This window comes from Malania oleifera, chromosome 6 (genome assembly GCF_029873635.1).
Source record: "Malania oleifera isolate guangnan ecotype guangnan chromosome 6, ASM2987363v1, whole genome shotgun sequence".
Taxonomy (NCBI): Eukaryota; Viridiplantae; Streptophyta; class Magnoliopsida; order Santalales; family Ximeniaceae; genus Malania; species Malania oleifera.
Window position 1 is genome coordinate 51297821 of NC_080422.1, and position 27222 is coordinate 51325042.

Below are 27222 nucleotides of genomic sequence, written 5' to 3' on the forward strand. Positions count from 1 at the left end.
TATGTTTTCCCAAGGCCAATCCGTGGACCGTCCCCCCAAATTTTGTGGAGCTAACTACCCGGCATGGAAAGATCGAATGTCAATCTTCATCCAGGCCTATGATTACCGAATGTGGAATGTCATCACTGAAGGAGACTACACCTTCAAGAACGAAGAAGGCGATGACATACCTATTGGAAAACTTCCCGAGGCAGATGCAAAGCTAGCACAACTGAACTTCAAGACCAAGAACTTCCCCTGTTGCGCTGTAAGTGATGAAGAGTACAACCGAATATGCGGATGCAACACGGCTAAGGAAATATGGGAAAAGCTTCAGGTGACATACGAAGGTACAACCCAGGTAAAATGGTCAAAAATTTATAGGCTGGTAAAAGAATATGAAATGTTTAAAATGGAAGAAGGTGAGACAATTACTGGCATGTTTACTCGATTCACACACATCACAAATGGACTAGAAGCTCTCGGTAAAGAGTACTCTACGGAAGACAATGTGCAAAAAGTCCTTCACTCATTACTGGCATCTTGGCACGCCAAGTCCACAGCAATTGAAGAAGCAAAGGACCTCTCAAAGGTCACCCTTGACGAACTGATCGGGTCTCTTATGACCTATGAGATTAAGAAGAAAAATGCTGCTGCAGAAGCTGAAATACCCAAGAAGGCTACCGGAATTGCTCTAAAAGCCAGAAAGCAAAAAGAGCTCGTAGAAGAGGAAGAAAATGATGATGATGATGAAGTCGCCCTCCTTACAAGAAGATTCAAGAATTTTCTGATGAACAAACGAAATGGCAAACAAAAGGAGAAAGGAGAATCGAGCATAAGATGCTACAATTGAAAAAGATCGAGCACCGCATGGCCGATTGTCCTCTCTTCAAAAACAAAGGCAACAATCAACAAGGAGACAAAAAAAGAAATTCAAAGCAATGAACGCAACCGAATGGGATGAAATGGATGGGACCTCAACCGACGAAGAAATCGAGGAAGAAGCTACTCATTTCTGCCTTATGGCGGACGACCAAAGTGAGGAAAACTCTGATGACGAATATCTCCCTTCTTATGAAGAACTAGAAGAAAATTGTAGAAAACTCTATATTGAATTAAAAGCATCTTAAAAGAAGCTCAAACTCTTAGAAGAAAATCACTCAAGATGCAAACAAAAACAAATCTGCTCATGTGACACTTTGAAAGAAGAAAATGCATCTCTTAGTCTTGACAATGAAAAGCTCACTAAGGAATACATAAATTGCAGAGTCTTCTCAAAAGGAAGTTGGATGCTTGAAAAGACAAATAATCGAAATTCTTCAAGAAAACTCTACATTGAAAAAGAAGGTGGAAGATCAAAACAATACTATTTATAAATTTACAAATGGTAAAGAAAATTTTGATAAGTTACTTGGAGCTCAAAGGTTTGGAATTTTCAAAGAAGGATTAGGATACGGCCTATCGTCTTCAGAATCAATAGGATTTGCAAATCTTTATGCTAAAAGGAGCGCCGCATCAAAGAAAAACCTTGTACCTAAACCAAACCCCTCACATGCTAATAAAGTTTGCCTATATTGTGAAAGAAAAAGTCATGTACGATTTACTTGTCCCTTCAGGGGAAATAGAGGAAAGAACATGAATTACAAATGGGTGATTAAGAACACTAACCCCATAGGACCAAGAAAATGTGGGTACCAAAACAAGTCACTTAATGCTGTGTGCAGGTATGCTTGAAGACCGACTCCATAAGAAATAAATGGGTTCTCAATAGTGGATGTTCAAGACACATGACGGGAGATGCAAGCAAATTTCTCTCTCTCTCCTACAAAAAGGAAGGACTAGTCACATTTGGAGACAATGCCAAAGGAAGAATCATCGGCAAAGGTAAAATAGGTAATTCATCCTTGGCTATTGAAAATGTTGCTCTTGTAGATACTCTCAAACACAACTTGTTAAGTGTTAGTCAATTGTGTGATAAAGGATTAAACATTACTTTCCAATCCACCAAATGTTTAGTAAATGATTTAAATGGAAAAACCATCCTCGTAGGAAAACGTGAATCCAACATATACACAATTGAGTTTGATGACATCAAAACTTGTAACATTAAATGTTTAGCAGTTACTAATGAAAATTGTTGGTTATGACATAGGAGACTAGGTCATGCAAGCATGGATCTACTTCATAAACTTTCATCCAAAGAACTAGTAAATGGCCTACCAAAAGACAATTATGTGAAAAGACAAAATTTGTGATACATGTCAATATGGAAAACAAGTTAAAACCTCTTTCAAAACCAAGAAAATGATATCTACCTCACGACCCTTAGAGTTAATCCATCTTGATTTATTTGGCCCTAATGACATAGCTAGTATTAGTGGAAAGTTGTATGCATTTGTTATAGTTGATGACTTCTCAAGATTTTCATGGGTAATTTTTCTTGCAAACAAAAGTGACACTTGTAATGCATTCATTCATTTTTGTGGAAAAATCCAAAATGAAAAAGGAATGTCAATTGTACACATTAGGAGTGATAGAGGGAGAGAATTTAGAAACAAAGAACTAGAAGACTTTTGCAACGAGAATGGCTATTCACACAACTTCTCTGCACCAAAAACTCCACAGCAAAACGGAGTAGTTGAAAGAAAAAATCAAACACTCCAAGAAATGGCTAGGACAATGCTCAACGAACATAACTTACCAAAATACTTCTGGGCAGAAGCCGTTAGCACAGCTTGCTATGTTAGTAACCGCGTCATCATTAGATCCAAATTAGGAAAAACCCCATACAAGATATGGAAGGGTAGGAAACCTAACATTTCACACATTAAGGTTTTTGGATGTAAATGTTTCATATCAAATGATAGGGATCATTTGGCGAAATTTGATTCAAAATCCGATGAGGGAATTTTTATAGGATATGCCATGAATAGCAAAGCATATAGGGTATTCAACAAAAGAATTCAAACTGTTCAAGAATCAACCCATGTGGTGTTTGATGAAACAAACCCTCACGCATCCAAAACACCTATTGAGATAGATGAAGATAATCAAGTCACCACCTTGAGAATTGAAAAAGAATTTGAGCATCTTAAGTTAAATAACGATCAAGATAGAAACTGTCAAGATACAAACATTGATCATCAAGAATCATCTCCTCAAGAGCCTAATAAACCAAAAGAAGAGAATCATGAACTACCTAGAGCTTGGAAGTTTGTAAAAAATCACCCAACTGATCTTATCATAGGTAGTCCATCCCAAGGAGTTAGCACCAGATCTCACCTAAGAAGTGGATGTAATCATATCGCGTTCGTATCTCATCTAGAACCAAAAAACTTTGAGGAAGCTGAAAATGATGAAAACTGGATAAATGTTATGCAAGAAGAACTAGACCAATTTGAAAGAAACAAAGTATGACACTTAGTTCCTAAACCCAAAAATAGTACAATAATTGGCACCAAATGGGTGTTTAGGAATAAGAAAGATGAAGATGGGAATATTGTCAGAAACAAAGCTAGATTAGTAGCCCAAGGGTATAACCAACAAGAGGGTATTGACTATGATGAAACTTATGCCCCTGTGGCAAGACTAGAAGCTATTAGAATGCTACTAGCCTTTGCTTGCTACAAAAATTTTAAGTTATTTCAAATGGATGTAAAAAGCGCATTTTTAAATGGATACATAAATGAAGAAGTATATGTCAAGCAACCTCCAGGATTTGAGAGCCACACTCATCCCGATTATGTATACAAACTCTCAAAAGCCCTTTACGGACTCAAGCAAGCACCAAGAGCATGGTATAAGCGTTTAAGTAAATTTTTCCTAGACAATGGGTTCACAAGAGGAAAATTCGACACTACTCTTTTCTTAAAACATAAGGATAATGATATGCTAGTCATACAGATTTATGTAGATGATATCATTTTCGGTGCCACCAATGAAACTTTATGTCAGGATTTTGCTCAAACTATGCAGGAAACATTTGAGATGAGTATGATGGGTGAACTAACATTCTTCCTAGGATTACAAATTAAACAAATGAAACATGGAATTTTCATAAATCAAGCCAAATACGTAAAGGACATGTTAAAGAAATTTAGTCTTGAAATGGATAAGTCTAAAGTAACCCCTATGAGCATCACAACAAAGCTTGACGCTGATGAAAAAGGGAAAAATGTTGACCAAAAACTCTACCGTGGAATGATCGGTAGTTTGTTGTACCTCACTTCAAGCAGGCCCGATATAATGTTCAGTGTTTGTCTATGCGCTAGATTCCAATCTTGTCCAAAAGAATCTCATATTCATGCAGTCAAAAGAATCTTTAGATACTTAGCAGGCACCCATGACTTAGGACTCTTCTATCCTAAGAATGCTCCCTTTGACCTCACATGCTACTCTGATGTTGACTACGGTGGTTGCAAAACCGACAGAAAAAACACTAGTAGAACATGTCATTTCCTAGGACACTCTCTTGTGTCCTGGTTTTGCAAAAAACAAACCTCCGTATCTTTCTCAACCACGGAAGCTGAGTATATCGCAGCCGGTAGCTGCTGTGCTCAAGCCTTATACATGAAACAACAACTTGAGGACTTCCGAATCTTAGTTAAGGGTACTCCAATCCATTGCGACAATACTAGTACCATCAACATTTCAAAAAATCCGTGCCTCCATTCTAGAACTAAGCATATTGAAATTAGGCACCACTTCATTCAAGACCATGTTCAAAAGGAAGACGTTGAGTTGGTTTATGTTCCTACTGAAAATCAACTCGCCAACATTCTAACTAAGCCACTCAATGAAGAAAGATTCCATAAAATCCGGCATGCCCTAGGCATGTATACTCCTTCAGATATATCATAGGATCCTTATATTGGTTCTGACCCCATTTTTTAGCTCATCCTACGCTTAACTTAATTTTTCTCCTTCATTCTGCTCTCGTCGACGAACACAGGGTATTCGTCGCCGAGAAGCCTATCATATTTGTCGACGAACACAGGGGTCTCTTCGTCGAATTTGCCTTAATTTCGTCGACAAACACAGGGCCTCGTCAACAAAATCTGTCGGGACACTTCATATTCCCGCTCGAACAAACCCTTCTCTTTGTAAACCCTAGCCATCCCTCTTCGCTCCCTCTCCTTCCTCTCGACACTCTGTCTCTCTGTCCCCTCCTTCTCTCAACCCACCTTGTCCCAAGCACCCTCTCAACCCTCTACCTCACTCCACCTCTCTCTCTCTCTCTCACCAAAACACACTCTCTCCACGGCCTCCCCTCTCCTTGGCTCTCCACTCGTCGTTGCACCTACCGTTTCTTCTCCCAGCTCTCTCTCTTTCCGCTTCATCCTTCCATGGCTCCCAAACCTAAGCGGCGTACCCTTCAAACCGAGGCCGGTGAAGGCTCCTCTCATCGTCCTACCACCGTTCCCTCTCTGACTGCCCCCGCAAACTCCGACCCCCGCTTCGTCTCTCTAGAGGCCGCCTATTGCTATCAGAATAACATTCTAAAACGGCACATCATTTACGGAAAGATCGTGCCTTCTGACTTCCTTCAACTCCATTTTCCCACTCTCCTCTCCAAAATTAAAGCTCTCGGATGGGATGCTCTCTTCGACCTAGATGAGCTTGTCTATAAGGACTTGGTTCGCGAATTCTATGCCAATTTTGTTCCCTCACATCGCGGCATTGCCACTTACTCCACAGTTCGCAAGACCGTCATTCGACTCTCCGAGGACACGTTCTCAGCCGTTCTTGGTTGCGCCAATTATCCACTCCGAGGCCTCCCCAAGGCTTCTTGGCCCACACAGTTTGACTGGTTCGACTCGCACGCCGCACTTAAGCTCATTACTGGTAACCCTCGTATTCCCTCCATTGCCCGCCCCAAATCCAAGGACCTCACAGTTGAATTTAGGGTCCTCCACCACATGATCACGTACAATCTTTGCCCTCGCACTGGTGGACGGGATTGGGTCACATTGGGTGATATTTTCAGCATGTACTACCTCTGGGTTGGGCGTGGTCTTTACTTGCCCTCTATCATTGTTCAGAATATGGAAGAGAGCCTCAAACGGCAGTGGGGTTGCCTTCCCTATGGTTGTCTCCTCACAACCTTTTTCGATCATTTCGAGCTCATCCGCGCTAGCTTGCCTTGCATTCGTCCTGCGCCCGAGGATATCTACAGCGAGGCGACCCTTCGTCGCATGCATTTTGAAAAAGACGATGCTACCAACACATGGGTCAAAGCCCACGAGCAGGGTCAAGTTCCGATCAATGAAGTTGAGGCCGCCATGGAGGAAGAAGAAGAAGAAGGCAAGGATGAGGATACTTCCTATGGCCATATCCTGGAGCGCCTGGACGGCCTTCCGCACGCCATGACGCAGTCTGAAATACGTCACCGCAATCGTTTTGATTCCCTAGATGCGTCCCTTGCCCGTCAAGAAAACACCAACCGCGCTCGTTTTGACACCATTGACGCTTCCTTTGCTGCCCTCTTCGACCGCCTCGGTCACCCGCGCGAGCAGCCCTCCGTTTTTGCTTTCCCCCAGTTTTGATAATGACAAAGGGGGAGAGATATAGGCTTTTATTCGGATGTATTTCCAATTGGTGTAGTAGCTTAGAAATCACTACGAGTAATGTAGTAATTTAGTATTTCACTGAAATTATTGTACTTAGCAGGTATTAAAACTGTTGAACATAAATACACTATCTTCGTACCAACATACTTGAATTCTACAATGATTGATATACTGGACTGTTACATATCGATTTTATGCAGGATTACTTGGGAAATGTCTTACTTATAAACGGCATGCTGCCAAAAATTTAAATAAAATTTACATTCATATAATGCAAACATTAAGGGGGAGAATTTATTTAAATTCTAAACCTATACATTTAGTAAGAGGGAGCATATATCTTTCAAAAAGAACACTAATAGATTGCCATCATCAAAAAGGGGGAGAATGTTAGACCAAGTGGTTAAGGGTCTTTCATTCCAACTATGTTTTGATGACAACAACCCATTAGCAATTCTTTAAGGCTACTAACCTTTTTCTCTAGTCGTGTTCAGCTGCACAAAACGGCACCAAAGCAAATAAGTTTCAAATCAACCAAAAGCAACTCGTGACATGACCAAAAGTTCAGCCACTCAAAGCATTCATGGACTCCACATAATATGCAAGTGTTCTAAAGATTGAGTGTGAAAGTGAGAGATTATTTTGTAAATCCCTTGTATATGGAGTGACTCAAATAAAGAGCAAGAAATGGGCATATCACACACACACAACAAAAACAAGTAAAGCTACTTAAGGTGTCCAAAAACCCTTAAACAGACAAGGACCTTTCTTAGAACTTAAAAGGATTTTTTCTAAAGAAGTAAGAAGGGACTCGTCGACGAACACAAGGCTTCATTGACGAGTATAACACATACTCTCGTCGATGAACACAGGGTTCTCGTCGACGAAAAGAAAACGAGACTTGTCTGAATTCAGAACCAGCAACTCGACAACGAACACAAGGCTTCGTCGACGAATATATTGAAGAGCTCGTCGACGAACACAGGGTTCTCGTCGACGAAAAGAAACCGAGACTTGTCTGAATTCAGAACCGGCAACTCGTCGACGAACACACTGAAGAGCTCGTCGACGAAGTACAGATCTCATCGACGTCGGGCTGTAGGGTTCATTAAATGCAGCAGAACGGCTAGTTTTACCCTTGTCTTGCATCAATAAATGCCGAACGGCTCTCCAGCACCCAACTCGCCCATTTGGTGTTTAAATAAGGGTTATTGCATTTACTTCTCACCAAGAAAGCTCATTTACTTATCAAGATCATTTATTGTGCTTTCACTCTAGGAATTCCCTTATACTCACTTGCCCTCTTCTTGCTGCTCTTGCTTTTGTTTTTACTCCATTGAAAAGAGGACATAGTGTGAGGATATTGTGGTGATACTCAGCTCAAAGGGAGCATTTAATATTGTATTCACCTCTCATCTACTACTTGTATAGAAAGCCCCTTTGTGAGCCATTGTAAGGGTATCTCTAAGTGAGTACCTTGTTAAAAGCTCTTTGTGAGCAGTTGTGTGTATTTGCTTCTCCGCCTGAAGGAGGATCATATAGTAGATTTTGGGAATCCTTGAGTTGGTCTCAAGGCGTGGACGTAGGCGGGGTGCCGAACCACGTAAATATCACCGCGTTAAGTTTCTCTTATCTCCTCTCTCTTTTATACTGCTTATTCATTACCATTTGCTGCACTTTTATATTGTGATTTTATGCACTTGTTCTTGGCAAGATTTTTGTATTTGTAGAAAATTTACATATCCGCGAGAAACGTCTATTCACCCCCCCCCCCCCTCTAGAGGCTCAACCGAGCCAACAGAAGGTTCTTATGGCATGCATGCATTTGATTAATGAAGAGCTAACTGTGAACATTGGAGTTTTATTTCAATTATGAATTTAAAATTGTTCTCAATCTCTACTATGTTATAGATTGTTCGTGCTTGCTCATTATCAAAAATTACTTCAAGAATATATTCTATCCTACCCCTTTTGTGCTAGCATGATTTGTTGGTCTCCAAACTCATTCCAAGCTTTAACCTAGCTAATGATGGGATGGTCAGGGGAATCTCACCATATGGTACTCTCCCCTTTCTCAACCTTAGGCATGGGACATGTGCTTTCCATTAAACCCGTATGGGCGAACGGAGTTGACATATGCACCACAGGATTGAAGCTAGGAATGAATTTGGAAGCTTCTTTTCCCAAAGAAAAATGTCCTTTTAAAGCCCTCCTCAAATCAACAACTTTCCAAACTTACTTTTCATTAAATTGGAACTTTCCTTCTTCTTCACATTCCAAATCTTTCCTTTTAATGACCAATGATGAATTTAGTAGTTCTTTCAAAACCTCCCTTTTTATCAAAATGGAAACTTTCCCTTTAAAAAAAAAAATTCAAATCCTTACCTTTAATGGTCAATGATAAATTTTAGCAGTCTTTCAAAAACTCTTTTTTTTTTTGTCAAATTGAAAAATCTTTCTCTTTCAAAATTTCAAATCCTATTCATAAATGATGATTACCTTAATTAAAATACTCAATCAAATTAGAATAATTTAAATATCCAAGATTCTCAAGCTTCCAATTAAAGAGTTGACTAAATCCCAACATTAAAACCCTAATCTCTGATTAGGGATTTTCAGAACTCCAAACAAGGGTTGACTAAATCTCTGCATTAAAACCCTGATTTCCAATCAAGGTTTTTTAAAATATCCTATCAAGGGTTGACCCCATTTTTTGCATTAAAACCCTAATAATCAATCAGGGATTTTCAAAATCCTCAATTAACAGTCAACCCTATCTTGACATTAAACTTTGATAGTCCATCTAATATTTTCAACTCTTCATTAATGATGAATTATTTCAACCCTTTATTAAAGCTTGGTATCAATCAAGGAATCCTCTACTCCATCAACATTAATCTTTTAAAATTCAATCACCTATTCAAAATTCAAACCAGAAACCTCATTCACATCATCCAATCCACGATTGAAATTAAAACTTTGATGCTGAGATTTTCTAAATCATAATTCCAAAGGAATGAGTCTTCTTTGAATCTAAGGTAATCAATCAAAACCTTTTTTCATTATCTCTTCTTTTTTTCAAAAATTGGGATATTCTGAGGTCAATTCCTCTTTTCAAACAAAATTATAGGTCTTTTAGCCTTGTTTCTTTGGACTCTTGTATAGTGATTCTTCACTGGATGATCAAAAGGAGATTTTCCTTGCTTTCTTCCTATTCTTTTTTCTTAATTAGGACACACACACACATAGAGGTAACCGTTCTCTGAACGGGTGTTGTAGGGTGTTGGATGGCTAATCACCCTTAGAATGGTTGGCCCACCACCTTCCCTACACTCAAACATACTCCCAAACCTATTTTCTCTAGACCGTAGACCTTTTAGAATTTTTTCCTTTGTTTTCCCCATAAAAAAAAATTAATAAAGGTGGCGACTCCGCATTTTTTATCTTTTGTATCTTTCGAGTCTACTTCACCCTATTTAACTATCTTGTTTGGGGATCGCCATACATAAGCAATTTGCTATTTATTAGTGTACCCTGGACCAAAATCCGATGTCAACAATATCCTTCTAATAAATTAAAATGACTGAATCAAAATTGAGTAAACCTGACTTCTAAATGATTGAATCAAAATGAGCCAATCCGAATTCACATCTCTCTCTCATTTCCAGTTTTTCCCAAAAATGCCAAACTTATTCCTAACTCAATTGGTTTTTAAAATTTCTCACTTGATTATCTTTTTAAAAAATACCAAATCTACTTCTGATTCAATTGTCTTTATGTTCTCATGTCTAGAAAGCTGCAAATTATGCACATTGCATGTGTGCACAACTGGTTTATACATATGCCATCTAATTCCAATATGCATGACATGTACACTATGGACGTTATGAACTCCAATTTTGATATTTGTTTCAATAGAATATCAACAACGAAGAAACCATGCACACTAGTAATAGTATGTCATCTAATTCCAATATGTATGACACATACACAAATGGATGTTAGAAAGGGAGACAAAATTTCTTTTCATAATTTCATTTTTCTTTTCCTCAGCTGCTTATTCACCTCATGATTCACACCAATCTTTTCTGTTGCATCTTCTGCCTCATTCATCTTGAGCTTTTCACACAAGTTCAAGATTCAATAGGCTAGAGCACAATCCTTCTGAAGGTTTTCACCTCACCCTTCTTATGTTTCTGTTTATGTTGAGAAAGAAGTTATATTTTTAGAGCATTAAGCTTTTTCCAATCAAAAGTACAGGTTTTTACATCACATCTGCAACTAAGGTCCCTGTTTCAGTGTTCTATTTCAAAAGTAAAAAGTGCAGGGTATTCAAAAATTGTCAACTAAGTTTTCACCCATCATACGCTTGTCCGTTGCATATGGATATGGATATATATATATATATATATAGGATTTGATTTGAAATTCTCATTTGTTATTTCAGCCGTTGATTGAAACACTTGTCTTTAATATGTCTCAATCCTTTTAGGCAGATTGCTTTTTACCACTATATGCTTGGGTTTTACAGAAGAAAGCATGTAGAATTATAATGTCACAGAACTTATCCAAATCTTTTCTTTTTCCAGTAAGTTTCTTATAGATTAAACAGGTTTTCTATCTGGTTTCCGATACAATTTCTTCCTCCTCTCAGTTCTAAGAATCTAATACCATTCGGAAATTTTTTGTAATAATTTTTATCAGCAATTGGCACTAGGATGCAGGAAAATAAGAGAGAACAGTAAGAAAATAAACAAGAAATTAAAAGAGTTAAAAAATGAAGACCAAATTCAATCTGTACTTAATCCTCAATTAGGCCTTGCTGGCCAGTTTGGTAGGGATAAGACCACTCTTTTTGTTGAATACAGGTTCTATTGGCCCTTTTTAAAGAGAGATATTACTAGGATTCTGTCCCAGTGTCACACCTGCCAATTTGCGAAGGCTAAGAAGTATACGCTGGCCTATATACTCCTCTTCCATGTCCACTTCCTCACACACCTTGGAAGGCTCTTAGAATGGACTATATTTTAGGGTTGTCTAAAACCATTAGGGGTCATCCTTCTATTCTTGTGGTGGTTGATAGGTATTTGATAATGGCACATTTCATCTCCTGTAGTAAAACCAGTGATGCGTCACCCATACCCAAGCTCTTCTTTCGTGATAGGTTTGCCCACATCAACTCTCTCTAATAGGGATGTGAAATTGGTTACTTTTGGAAGACCTTGTTGAAATTCTAATTCTGGTTTCTAATACATTTTTCGTACTCCCCTCCCCATCCCCACCCCCCAAAAAAAAAAAAAAATTGTAAGTCTAATACCATTCAGAAATTTCATAACAATTTATCAGCCAAAATGGAAGTAGTATGTCAAATATGGAAACTTCAATCGGTGGCAATACAATGCAGGACCGATTGGCACAAGAGAAGTATGCAGGAAAATAAGAGAAAACAATTGGAAAATAAACAAGAAATTAAAAGAGAGTTAAAATGAAGAAAAAAATTCAATTCGTGCTTCATGCTAAATTAGGCCTTGCTGGCCAGTTTGGTAGGGATTAAACTACTCTTGTAGTTGAAGACAGGTTATATTGGCCCTCCTTAAAGAAAGATGATGCTAGATCGCGTCCTGAGGTAGCACTTGCCAATTAGCCAAGGCCAAGAAGCATAACACTGGCCTATATACTCCTCTCCAACTTCCACTTCCTCATATAACTGGGAAGAATCTTAGCAAGCACTTTATGTCAATAGAAGGCCATAAATTATGCCTTGTTAATAGCTATTAATCTAGGTTGTATATACTTTCATAAATAGGAGAGGACATTTAGCTTACCATGTATAGCTTCCTAAAATCACTCTATGTAAATTAGCTGGCTTACCTTATATAGCTTCCTAATATCACTCTTGTGCAATTATCATGTGCATATATAGTTTCCTTGTATAACTGGCAGTCTTGCCTATATAATGAAAGACCTTCTCAAAAGAGAGAACAATTCGACCCATTCTGTTATGGTATCAGAGCTATTCTCTAAGAAATCTCAGTCCTGGTTTTCTCAGTCATGGCCTCGGTACTTATGGAGAAGTCAGATAATGTTTGAGTAAGATTCACTGGAAAAAATTATGCTGCCTGGGAGTTTCAATTGGAGACCTTTCTCAAGGGTAAAGAGTTGTGGGGACATAGATTGCAGCAGCAAAGGGGGATCTACAGCGGAAAGGCCTGTGGCCGACAAGGCAGCTTGGGATGCCAAAGATAATCAAATCACGTCCTAGATTCTTGGTTCTATGGAGCCACATCTGATTCTTTCTCTGCGTCCTCATAGGTCTGCAAAGGCTATGTGGAATTATCTCAAGCAAGTCTATAACCAAGAAAACAATGCTAGGCGCTTCCAGCTTGAGTTGGCCATTGCTAACTATACTCAAGGGACTCTATCAGTTCAAGACTACCACTCTGGTTTTCTGATTTTGTGGAATGATTATTCCGACCTTGTTACAGCCATGGTCTCTCTAGAAGGATTGGAGGCAGGATTGGTGACAGTACAACACGTACACGAAACCAGCCAAAGAGACCAATTTCTAATGAAATTGAGACCTGACTTTGAATCTATTCATGCCTCTCTAGTAAATAGAGATCTTGTTCCGACTTTGGAGGCCTGTTTTGGAGAACTCTTGCGTGAGGAACAACGCCTCAATACTCAGAATATTATGGAGCAGTCTCGTGTTGCTTCTAATACTGTCTCAGTTGCCTATGCTGCTCATGGCAAAGGGGAAGGGTCGAGACATGAGCACCACACAGTGCTATAGTTGCAAGAAATATGGTCATATTAACTGTCCTCAGAAATTTTGTAATGACTGCAAGCAGCCGGGGTACATTATTAAGAACTGTACTATTCGTCCTTCATGCTCCAACAAGGTCTATCATGCTGTTGTTACCGGTGACTTACAGACAGCTATGCCTGCAGCTACTGCTGCAACTTCTGCTGTTGCTTTACAGCCTCCAACACCTTTTCTAACTCAAGAAATGGTGCAAGAAATGATTGTGAGTGCATTTTCAGCGTTGGGTCTTCAAGGTACTGGTTCTCCATATCCCTCTTGGATCTTAGACTCGGGTGCTTCTAATCATATGACTAATTCTCTCCATGGTTTAAGTAATGTCAGAGAATATTGTGGCTCTTCACATATTCAAACAGCCAATGGTAGTGCTCTACCCATTGTGGCAGTTGGTGATGTATCCTAAGGATGTTCTTGTATCACCTAATCTCTCTGTGAATTTAGTTTCTGTTGGCCAGCTTGCGGACCAAAATTATGATGTACATTTTACTCATGGTGGTTGTGTTGTGCAGGATCAGACGTCAGGGTAGTTGATAGCGAAGGAGCCTAAGAATGTATGTCTCTTTTCTCTACAACTACCTGTTCCACAAAGCTTAAGCGCCTTGGTCATCTTAATTCTAGGGTTCTATCTTATTTGTTGAAATCTGGTCTATTGAATAAGAAAGAGCATTCTTCTTCCACTATGTTTCCTGATTGTGCAACTAGTAAACTTGGCAAAAGTAAGACTCTACCCTTTCCTTCTGAAGGAAGTAGAACCACCCACAGTTTTGAGATCATTCATAGTGATGTCTGAGGTATTAGTCCTATTATTTCTCATGCCCAATACAAATATTTTGTTGCATTTATCGATGACTACAGCAGATATACATGGGTGTATTTCTTGCGGCACAAATCAGAAGTTTTTCACATGTTCAAACTGTTCTTAGCTCTTGTTGACACTCAATTTTCAGCTGCCGCAATTCTTCGGTCCAACTCGGGTGGGGAATATATGTCTCATGAGTTCCAATCTTTCTTGCAATCGAAAGGTATATATCTCTCAACATTCTTGTCCATAAACTCCACAACAAAATGGAGTAGCAGAACAAAAGAATTGTAATCTTTTAGATGTTGTCTGGACCATGCTCATCGAGTCTTCGGTTCCTCCTACGTTTTGGGTAGAAGCACTTACAACAGCAACCTTTCTTATAAATAGACTTCCTTCCCAAGTTTTGGATTTCGAGTCTCCATATTTCATGCTTTATCATCACAATCCTACCTAAACAAATCTTCACATTTTGGGTGTGTATGCTTTATGCATCTTCCCCCACCAGACAGAAACAAGCTTTCAGCCCAATCCATCCATTGTGCCTTCTTGGGATATAGTGTCACACAAAAGGGTTATTTATGCTATGATCCAAACTCTAATCGGGTTTGTGTTTCAAGGAATGTGCTTTTTAAAAAAAATCAATGGTTCATTCCTATGTCTTCCTCACCGGAGTCTTCCGTTGCTCTCTTGCTGCTCCTAGTACTCATGTTGAAAGGTTCCAGCCAGGCATGGTATACCAGCGGAGACCTCCAGTGCTGCCCCCTTCTGCTCCTGTCTTGCCATCTGCTCCTTTGCGCTGCTCCTCTAGAGTATCTGGTCCTCCTGACCGTTATGGATTCCCGTCACGTATGACAGATACTACTACTTCTGCACTGTCTGCCACTCTATCTTCTATTGCTATTCCTACTGGTTACTCAGAGGCAGTCAAAGAGAAATGCTAGCAGCAGGCCATGCAGGAGGAACTATGTGCTCTTAAGGCTAATAAGACTTGGGAAGTGGCGGATTGTCCTGCAGGTGTGACTCCACTTGGATGTAAGCATGTCTAATCAATTAAGGTTAAGTCTGATGGTAGTTTGGAAAGGTATAAAGCCCGCTTAGTAGCCCTTGGAAATAATCAAGAATATGGAGTAGATTACGAGGAAACTTTTGCTCCGGTGGCCAAAATGACCACCATCCACACAATTTTCGCTATTGCCGCTTCTCAAAATTGGGTTTTGCACCAAATGGATGTGAAGAACGCCTTTCTTCACGGGGATCTCAAGGAAGATGTTTATATGCGTCCTCCTGCAGTATTACTTTCCACCCCTCCTTCGGCAGTGTGCAAGTTGCGTCACTCCTTGTATGATCTCAAACAGGCCCCTTGTGCATGGTATGAGAAATTTACTTCTACCGTACTCAAGTTTGCTTTTCTCAAAAACAAGTATGATGCATCTTTGTTTCTTCGCAAAACTGAGATTGGTGTTGTCATTCTCTTGGTGTATGTTGATGACAAAATCATCACGGGTACTGATTCAATTATGATCTCTCAATTAAAGTAGTATTTACAGGACTCTTTTCACATGAAGGATCTGGGATCTCTCATGTATTTTCTTGGTCTAGAAACTACTGCTGGTTCGCATGGTATTTTTCTGTCACAGCACAAGTATGTCCAAGATTTGGCGGCTGCTGCTGGTCTCCAGGACTCTACCCCTCTTGATACTCCCATGGAACTTAATCTCAAGCTTTGCAAAGAAGAGGGTGACTTGTTATCAGACCCTGTAGCCTATCGTATGCTGGTTGGCAGCTTGGTCTATCTTACAATTACTAGACCTGATATTTCTTACACAGTTTAACAGGTTAGTCAGTTCATGGCTTCTCCTTGGCACCTTCATATGGCTGCAGTTCAATGAATCATTCACTATGTCCATGGTGCTTTGCGGGGACTTTTCTATCCTGCTTGTACTTCACTTGATCTTGTAGCATATAGTGATGCTGATTATGCCGGGTGTAGTGACACTCAGCGTTCTACTACGGGTTGGTGTATGTTTCTTGGTCCAGTTCTTATTTCTTGGAAAAGCAAGAAACAGGATTGTGTTTCTATTGAGTTCGAATATAGGGCCATATCCCAAGCTTGCATTGAGATACATTGGCTCCGAGGGCTATTGGCTGAACTTGGCTTCTTTCCAGGTGATCCTACTTCTCTTCAAGCAGATAATATTAGTTCCATTCACATTTCAACCAAACCCATCTTCCATGAACGCACTAAACATATTGAGGTTGATTGCCACTTCATCCGTGAGGCATTTGAGCTCATAATATCTCTCTTCCTCATGTGTCTAGCAATCTTCAAGTGGCAGATATTTTCACCAAGGCTCTCACACGGCAACGACATAATTTTCTTACAAACAAATTGATGCTTATGGATAACCCGCATCAATTTGAGGGGGGATGTCAATAGAAGACCATAAATTATGCCTTGTTAATAGCTATGAATCCAGGCTGTATATACTTTCATAAATAGGAGAGAAGATTTAGCTTACCATGTGTAGCCCTCCTAAAATCACTTTGTAAATCAGCTGGCTTACCATATATAGCTTCCTAAGATCACTCTGTGTAATTAATACGTACAAATTTAAGTTCCCTTTGTATAACTAGTAGTCTTGCTTATATAATGAAAGACCTTCTCAAAAGAGAGGACAATTCGAACCATTATGTTACTTTATTCTAGGGTTGTTAGGGTCATCATTCTATTCTTGAGGTTGTCGATATGTACTCAAAAATGGCATATTTCATTCCTTGTAGTAAAATCAATGATGCTTCACACATAGCCAAGCTCTTCTTTTGTGAAATCATTCAGCTCCATGGTTGCCCACGTCAATACTCTGATAGGGATGTGAAATTTGTTACTTTTCGAAGACCTTGTGGAAATTGTTCAGCACCCAGCTAAAGCTTTCAGCTGTTTTCCATTAAGGTCGTTAATCGTAGTTCAGATGACTTGCTTAGGTGCATAGTAGGGGACAAAGCCTGGAACGTGCGATTTGTTGTTACCAACTGCAGAATTCGCATACAAAAATTTAGGAAACTGGAAGGAGTTCTTTTGAAACCATCCATGGTTATTTCCCATGCCACCCTGTTGACCTTACCCTACCCACCTTATACCTACTCATATATGCCAACCGAGTTGTTCACCATAGACATGTTGAATTAAATAAGTATGTATCCATCCTAAACATTATCCCAAGCAATCTTTTAAGAAATTACATGTTTGTGCTTCTGGCCCTTCTTGCATTCTTTGTCCTTTTGGCCCTAATGCTTTTGCATTTGAACCATTATCCAGTACGAGCATTAGTCCGATTTTCAACATTGAGGATTTAAACCCTTATGGAGGGACCTTTGAGCCTTCTCTTGCACATGCAAATATTTCACCTTCTTAAGTGTTGTGTCCATGAGTTCTAGTTCCAAAGCTTCCATATCTTCTCCCTCTTTTGCAACTTGTGTTGAGAGCATTCTAGAAAACAAGCATGCTGCATATATACAAGGAAGGTATAAACAATACCTTGTGAAGTGGACAAATTGCCTTACTTCAGACTCCACGTGGGTTACCGAGGATGAGTTGTGACTTTTGTCGCCTAGATCCAAATCTATTGGAGCAACACATCCATCTTTCCTCATTAGCGACAAGTTTTTCTCACCACAGGGCAATTTATAAGGATCACGCTCGACAAGAATGTCATGTCAACCATAGCCAAAGGCATAGACATAAGATAGGGTCTTTTTGATCATCTAAGGTTTTTTTATTTTAATGTTTTAGAATTATTTGTTGGTCAATTCTTAGGGATTTGATATTATGTTTTATCAATTAGGATTTTATATTAATTCCTAGAAATTGTTCACTCATTTATTATTACAAAAAGTCCATATTAAGGCTTGATGTGTAACAATAAGAGGTAGATTGGAATATTGAGCATTGAATCCTAATTGAATTCTGTCTTTATTTTTACTCTCTTTCAGTCTATTGTTTATTTTCCATTTTTTTCTCTTATTTTCCTGCATCCTCTTCTCGTGCCAATTGGTCCTGCGTCACACAATATGGTGACAATATTGAGATACTAAACAATATTCCACAATGAAAAGGATAGCAAATCCTTTCCATGGGTGAAAACCAAATCATTAAGTCATCTCAAGAAGACCTCTAGTTTTCCAAAATCTTTGCATATGTGCCAACACATGTAATCTCAATAAACAATTTTCTTGGTCCAACATACACCTTTAAATCATTTCTGTCTTCCAAGTTAATCTGGATATTGTAAATAAGTGCAGAAAAACAGCTACACACAATCAAGGGTTGATCTAGGATGTTTGTTAGTAGGAGCACATAATACTTATTATAAAAATAAATATAACTCTAGAAAAAAGTTAGAAAATCAAATGCTCAGAAAATATGATATTTTATTAATAGCAAAAATGTTAATAAAATTGAATAACTAGAATCAATTAAAATTGCAACCTTGTGCTACTGTTGCTTTGTGCTTTCTTATTTTCTCTCTTCTTCTTTCTCTAAAACAATCTAACACAAATTGATGGGACTGTTTCTGTCATAATAGCACTGCCAATGGAAAAATGTTAGGGTTGCAACAAAACAAAGCAGTTAAAGTTCTCTCCATTTCTGAGCATACACAATAACTGGATCTAAGTTCTGTTTTCCACCCAATAGCTTTCATAATGAAGTTCCCTGGTAACTTAACAAAAGGGCATAATGAAAACAGCCAAAAGTCTATTTTATCTACACATGCACTAAGCTAACTGTTGATAAGTCAGCGGAGGCAACCCCAACTCAACCTTTATTGCATCTGGTCCAGACTCCTGAGCATAGTCAATTTCTAGCTTAGGTGATGATCTACAATCTACATTGTATACAATAAATGATACCAATAAGCTTCAACACATGTATGTGCTTATGATATGCATTCAGACAAGAAGAAGGACAAATATTTCACTTCATCCCACAGGCATTTCCACAAGAATTTTTGCCTCTACATTTAAGCTTAGAATGTGTAAAAAGAAGCTCGTTTACATTCCCATATTTTATATTACAGCCCAAGAGAACTGCTCAATGGATATAAATATGTATCTTCATGAGCAAGCCAAACAATGGCCAAAATAGTATGATTGATAGATTCCTCTTATTTGGAACAGATGTATCTTCAAAATTTAGTTTTACCATGATTTCAAATCGCGGCAGTGGGTAGCGTAACGTAACGGTAACGGGTGTAACAAGAAGCGACAGTAGCAGATGTTACATAACAGTAAGCGGGTGTAACGGCCGTGAATTTTTTTGAAGCACGCACAACCTTGTGCATATTAGCATACTTGCATGTTTTAAGCTTTTAGCCCTTCTTAGAAATAGTTTTAGTGTATTTTGGATCCTTTAGTTCGAGTAACTAAGTTATTTGGTAAGGGCAACAAGTTTACATTTGTTTCAAACCACCATCGATAGAAAAATTATGTGTGTGTGCACATATTTATGCTTCTCAGTGTTCTTATCTATGATAAATTCTTATGTGTGCTAAATTAATTAATAAAACAAAATACATTATACACTCCATTAATCTATTAGACACATAAGGCATACGAATAATACAAATATAAAATAGCTAGAAAAGAAAGAATGTTGAAATTGAAAAATATAGAACATAAATGTTGCATTACTAATATTATCAAAATAAAATATTTTCCTAACAAGTTAGCATTTTTAAATTGTTAATTAATGCATCTCTTGTGAGTATTTAAAGAAATAGTAAATTGTGTATCATTGTCGTCCTCATTATAATCCTTTCCCCTCTTGCCACACCAATATTGAGAATGATTTATGAAAGAGAGGGAAAAAGTGAGAAGAAAAGGTAAAAAAATAAAATAAATTTTTCAGTGTAACAGTCCTGTAGTGGTTACGTAATAGTCGTAGCAGCCTTTACGTAACAGTTGCAGTCTGTAACAGCCACTACAGCCATGATTTTTCTTCCCACCAATTTTGCGGAGTGTAACTGGTAACCCAAAAAACCGTTACATAACGGTCGCAACTGTTATTTAAAACCATGAGTTTTACTAAGTACAGAATAAGGTAGCAGCCAAGTATTACAGTGTAATGCACAGATTCAGCTAATTAGGATTCACTCTGTTTTTGGGTGGCTAACCTGTCCTGAAGAGTCAAACAGAACACTTCACGTTAGTGAAAATTTTTGAATAAATTAAATTTAGCCACGTGTGTTCATGTTTTAAAATTTCAAGAATAAAAGATTAATAATCAAAAAGTGGGAAAAAAAAAAGGGGCAACAAGCAAAAAAACAAGATGGCTCACAGCAGCTAGTTTTTTCATTAAACACATACCTTCCGATACTCTCGCCTGGTAACCATCCGCAGATGTCTTTGGAAGAAGCAACAAGTTGGCCTGTGATAATGATATCATAGCCATCAAGTGCAAAATAGACAATACCTCATACCAACAATTACAGATGGCTGATTCCTGAAGGATAGTGATTTATATTAAAGCCAACACTCCACAGAAGGGCTATATATCAAACCCCAATAGGAAAAAGTGCAGCAAACAAAAAAATAAAAAACAGTTCTAAAAAAACAAAAGAAAAAATGATATACACCCACCTCTGCATCATCCTCCTGATTAACCCATACAAATTGTACCTTGTATTGTAGGTGGCTTCCTGTACAGACAAATAACCATCAGGTATTGTCCTAACCAGAGGATACGTCATACTGCAAATGGCATCATAAATGTATTACCGTCTTTGACTAGTCCCAACAAAACTGGCAAATAATCTTCAAGAGCCTGCAGAAGATCTGACAATGGTGAACCTCCTGCGGAAAACAATTTGATCTGGTATATCAGTACCTAATTTTTGTAACAAATAACAAACCTACAACACCATCCTTCTCTAAAACTAAGTACTAACCATGTTGAGTAGCAGTTTTCCTTCTTGTTCTTGTAATCATCGGAGCTTCTTGGCCAGCCATGACAACTATTCGAGTTCTAAGAGCTGACAGGCGCTCAACTAAACTCTTCGACAAGTACTCACCAAGTGGCTGGGAGAAATCAACAGGCTTAGGGATGCGTAATCCAGGAACAAAGACAGAAACTTCCCCAATGTTTCCAGGCCGCCTTCTTATTCCACCAGCATCTTTTGGCGTAGATAAAAGGCATCCCATATCCTCAGGTTTACTATATCTTCCAACCAAGTTTATGAAAAGAAAAACAAATGAACAAACAAACAATCACCCTTAAAAAAAATCTAGACTTGGAAAGGAAAACTTCTAAAGAAATAGTGCACGCAATTACAAGCACCCAATCAAGCAAGAAATAGTGCAAGCAACTAGAAGCACCCAATCGAGCAAGATGATCCTCAATAGTGGTAAATACATCAAAAAAGAACAAATATTTTATCTCCGAAATAAATGATCACATACATGCAGAACCATCCAAAATCATGAAGTGATAAGAAAATATAGATCATATATTCGACTGAGTAAATGATCAAATAACAAAAGAATAACAAAATTCAATGAATTATGTTCATGTACACTAACAATCACAAGGCAGATAATCAGCAGTAAATGCCAACCAACAAAGCAGTCAACTACTCACGAGCAGCATTCAAACAACAGTAACTAGAACTCTCCAAAAGGTTTTCTAAAACACTGGCTAACTTTCTGTATAGATTCTCACCTCGTCACACCTCTCAGAAGATTAGATGATAGACCACGACTTCTGGTAATTTCTGCACGGTCAAATCTAGAAATTAACATATGAGGAAGAAAATTACACAACTGCAAGCAAGTCACATGAAATTCATGACACTTAACGGTCCTAGTTCTTCTTTTTCTTTTTCTAACTTGTATTGTAAATTAATCGACATCTTCATCTAACTTGTTAAAAATCAGGTCCAAATGCAAAATTCAACTACAAGTGAGAACCCAACAAATAATAAGTTAGAAAAAAGACCAGCAGATCAGAATATTACTACTATTTTTTTAAAACAGAAAAATTCACTGAAATTTGCAAGCAAATGATCCCCTACAAAAGAATAGAACAAAATTTGAAAACACAGAAGATTAAAACTGACAACCCAATTCAGCCTTAATCATTGAATTGAGAATTCATGGACTCCAGTACAAAAGAATCCATAGAGAACACAATTTAATGCTGTCCAAGCCAACTTAGTGAAACTGAATTCCAAAGCAGCAATCAATAAAATTCTATCATAAATTAAAGAAGAAGAAAGGTAGAAGAAGAAGGGGAAATTATTATACAAAACAAAAATCTACAATATGGGATGAAGGGAATAATTGGAGCAGAAGCTACCATTACAGTACCTTGTTCAGAGCAGAACAACCGAAGGTTTCCATCGCAGCAAGTGTGTTGGACGACAGACTCGATCAGAACTGCAATAAAGCCCTAGAATTAAAAAATTTTGCCTTCCTTCATGGGCATTTACAGTCAAGCAAATGCTTCGAAGACAAACAACAGCATCATCGTCGGAAAGCGAAAAAAAATATCGTAATCCGGGATAGCTGCGAATTTTAAAGCTTCAAACATTCCTTGGAAGACAGACAGAGTGGGTTTCGGAAAATGGTTCAAATGATAATAAATAAATTGAGGAAATCATATATCATGGGGTAAAATTAATTACCACTCTGTTTCAAGGTTGCTTTACTTTAAAAAGTTGGTGGCGAACTCTTTGTGGGTGCTGAACTTTTTCAAATCGTGCCGTGGCGCACGTGCGTTTGCCACGCCCCAAAATTGCCTTTATTTTAGCATAAGTTAACTACTATAAAAAATTAAGAATGTGTATTTTTTGTTTCTACTTCTCCACCTGTGACGCATTTAATGTCCAAATTTTTTCACACACAGTCGGTCCCAAACCCGAATAAAGGAGGAGGGTCGCGTTAGGTAGCTGATAGCTAGCGTAAAATTTGTCATACCACTATGATATGAATCATTACCGAATATTTGTTGACGCGTCCCCCTACGAGTGATGCGTTACACTTGAACCATCCGAGTGTAGCGAAAAGTGGGCGAGGGTGGGTTAGGTCGTCGCTCCAAAGCGACACGTCGTGTCGGCACTCAGGTACGATGTCAAATATGCGAGAGTTCTTGCATCATTCTGGACATAGGTAAGTAAAGACGTTAGTTCAGGAAACTATGATTAGATTAGTAACGTAGAATATAGGGACACTTATGGGTAAAAGAATGGAAATTATGGATACAATGATCAGAAGAAGAATTAATATAATTTGCCTTCAAGAAATTAAGGGTGGGTGGGGGAGAAAGTAAGAGAAATTGATAAATTAGGATTTAAACTTTGGTACACTGAAAAAGAAAAACATAAGAATGGAGTAAGCATTATCATAGACAAAAACTTAAAAGATAACGTAGTGGATGTAATTAGAGTAGATGATAGAATTATAAAATTTAAGATGGTATTAGGATAACAGATAATAAATGTCATTAGTGCTTATGCTCCTCAAGTCGACTTAGTAGAAAATCTTAAAAAACAATTTTAGGAAGATATAGATAGTCTTATACAAGGCATACTAGGGACTGAGAAAATATTTATAAGAGGAAATCTGAATGGACATGTTGGAAGAGATAATAAAAATTATAAGATGATACATAGAGGATATGGATATGGAGACAAAAATGAGTATGGGGAGATGATCTTAGACTTCGCTATGTCATATGATTTTAGTATAATGAATACTTGCTTTAAGAAGAGAGAAGAACACTTAATAACCTTTAAAAGTGAATAAAATAGAAGTCAAATAGATTTTTTTTCTAATTAGGAGGGTTGATCATTTATCGTGCAAGGATTGTAAAGTTATTCCAGGTGAAAGTTTAACCACGCTACATAGAGTTTTAGTGTTAGATATATGATTAAAAAATAAAATAAAAATGATAAAATAAATCAGTGTAAGAGAACTAGATAGTGGAACTTAAAAGGAGAAAATATAATAAAATTTAAAGATAAAATGATCAAAGATGGGAATTGGACCATAAAGGATGAGATAGATACAAATACTCTTTGGAATAAATTAGCTAACTCTATTAAAAATATAACAAAAGAGATTTTAGGTGAATCAAGGGGGAGATTTTCAAATAGCAAAGAGAGTTGGTGGTAGGATAAAGATGTACAAAAAATCATAAAGACAAAAAGAATTTGGCATAAAACGTGACAAAAATGTAAAAAACAGAGATAACTTTGAAAAATATAAGGAGGCAAGAAAAGATGCAAAAAATGTCGTTAGTGAAGCTAAATATAGATCATTTAATAATTTGTATGATACATTAGTGAAGCTAAATATAGATCATTTAATAGTTTGTATGATACATTAGGTACAAAAGAAGGGGAAAGAAATATATTTAAACTTGCTATAGGCAGAGAAAGGAAGAGTAAGGACTTAGGAAATGTAAAATGTATAAAAAGTCAGGATGATATTGTCTTAGTTAAGGACGAAGACATTAAAGAAAGATGGCGAAGTTACTTTAGTTAGTTATTTAATGAAAACCAAATAGAAGACCTTAACCTAGAATTGTCAAATGAGGAAAAGACTAAAAATATGAAATTTATTCGCAAAATTTGAGTTAATAAAGTTAAGTTTGCACTAAAAAAAGATGAAAAATGGCAAAGTTATGGGACCAAATAACATCATAATTGAAGTTTGGAATGCTTAGGTGATAACGGAATTATATGGTTAACTAATTTATTTAATACAATTGTAAAAATTAAGAAAATGTTAAACAAATAGAAGAAAAACACTTTAATACCTATGTACAAAAATAAATGAGATATTCAAAATTGTAATAACTATCGTGGAATTAAACTTATGAGTCATACGATGAAATTATGGGAAAGGGTAGTTGAACAAATATTAAGATTAGAAACAAAGGTCTCAGAAAATAAATTTGGTTTTATGCCTGAGAGATCTATCACATATGCTATTTATCTTTTAAGAAGATCAAAGGAAAATTTTAGGGAAAAGAAGAGGGACTTGCATATAATATTTATTGACCTTGAGAAAGTATATGAGATAGGATACCTAGGGAAGTTCTATGGTGGGTTTTAGAAAAAAAGGGTATATGTGGTAGGTATACCGATATCATTAAGGATATGTACAATGCAGTAATGACTAGTGTAAGGATTATATATCGAGAAACTAGAAAATTTCCAATCACCATGGGTGTACATCAAAGATCTGCTTTGAGTCTTTATCTTTTTGCTTTAGTAATGGACCAATTGACTAAGAATATTCAAAAGGAGGTTCCATGATGTATATTGTTTGCAGATGATATTGTATTAATTGACGAAACTAAGGACGGAGTAGAGGCTAAGTTAGAATTATGAAGAGAAGTTGATGCGAACCTCAATCGACACGCATTGAGACCCAGCAAACAATGTTGGAATGCTTGCCCAAGAAAGCTAAAAATCAGATTTTTGGATAGATATGAATGGTAGACCTCGACCCGTTGTTTACGACAAACAAGAATTTTGGTATATACAACCTCAACCCGTTGTTTAGTGCAAAACACGAACCTTGGTATAAGGAAGACGCCACAAATGGTGGTGGAAAGCCGTTTGATAAGTCGTTGGTGAACGCCATGGGAAATCCCGATAAGTTCGAAAAGTTCTTTGAAGAACCAATAGAAGAAACAAAACCTTACATTTTTATTCAATGTCATTTTTTTTTGTAGAATGTGGCTACAAGTCTATTTATAAACCCCTCCAATTAAATTTAAATTCAAATTCAAAATCAAAAATCAAATTCAAATTCAAATTCAAATTCAAATTTAAATTCAAATTTAAATTTAAATTTAATTCAAATTCAAATAACATAACCCTAAACACCTATAACTAATAAACATAAAATAGGCCCACATGCCTATACTTATTGAAATAAAAAGTCCACACTAAATACTAGGCTATGTCGTCCCCCGTTGTAATGGATTGCACCAATCCTTACATTGCTTCCTTGATCTTCTTAGCTCTTGACCTTGTGATTGGCCCATATGGAACTTGCAATGGATCCTTTAATGGTGCTTGTCGATTCTCATCAGAAGTTTTGGAATATAGAGGCTTTAGGATAAGTAGAAAATAAGATAGAATATATGAATGTAATTTTAGTAATAATAGGCGGAATATTGGAGACAAAGTTAAACTTGATGATGAAGAAATTAATAACACTTGTAGATTTCGATACATTGGATCTATTATGCAAGCTGAAGGAGAAATCAAAAATGATGTAATGCATAGAGTTAAAACAGGTTGGGTAAAAAGGAGAAGTGTTTCAAGTGTGCTTTGTGATCATAGAATACCCTTAATATTGAAAGAGAAGTTTTATAAGACAGCTATAAGACTAGCTATACTATATGTACTGGAATGTTCGACAATGAAGGAACATAATATCCAAAAAGTAAAAGTTGAAAAGATGAGAATGCTTAGATGGATAAATGGTATAACATTGAAAGATAAATTAAGGAATGGACATATTCGTGGTAAGTTAGGTATAACTCTTATATAAGATAAGATAAGGGTGAGACGACTCAGATGGTATGGACACTTGCAACGTAGGCCACATAGTGCATTTGTGAGGAAGAGTGACTTAGTTACTGTGGGGGCAGTAGAAGGGGCTGAGGTAAACTTAAAATAACTTGGGAGGAGATAGTGAGTAAGAATTTAATATCCTTAAATCTATCAAAATAAACAGTCCACGATCACATAAATTAGCGGAAAATAATTCATATAACCGACTCCACCTAGTTGGACTAAGGCTTGGTTTTGCTGTTGTACTTCTCCACAATGAAGAAATAGATTATAAAAAGTATTTGTTTATATTTATCAGTTTTTTATTTTTTTATTTCTCTTATCGGATATAATTTTCGATTGTTTTGTCAATCTATTGCCATAAATTTTAATATCCATAAATTTTTCACTACTTTTCAATTGTCATGTTCAATAAAATTTTTTATTGTAAGTAAAATTTGAAAGTAGAAAAATTAAATAAAA

General features: G+C 37.3%; 1 protein-coding gene across 6 annotated transcripts in view; it reads right to left on the minus strand.

Moving 5' to 3' along the window:
* LOC131158190 (uncharacterized) overlaps positions 1-22879 on the minus strand; it is a 50530-nt gene extending 27651 nt beyond the window's left edge. The window contains exons 1-7 of one of the 6 annotated variants that reach the window (XM_058112870.1): positions 22852-22879; positions 22535-22603; positions 21888-21939; positions 21118-21383; positions 20948-21022; positions 20810-20868; positions 20537-20672 (exon numbers count right to left, since the gene is read on the minus strand). In XM_058112870.1, coding sequence (XP_057968853.1) covers positions 20537-20672; positions 20810-20868; positions 20948-21022; positions 21118-21370 — 523 coding nt within the window. In that variant the 5' untranslated portion in view covers positions 21371-21383; positions 21888-21939; positions 22535-22603; positions 22852-22879. The other 5 variants (XM_058112872.1, XM_058112869.1, XM_058112874.1 and 2 more) reach the window with 5 other exon arrangements.
* Positions 22880-27222: the final 4343 nt, after the last annotated feature.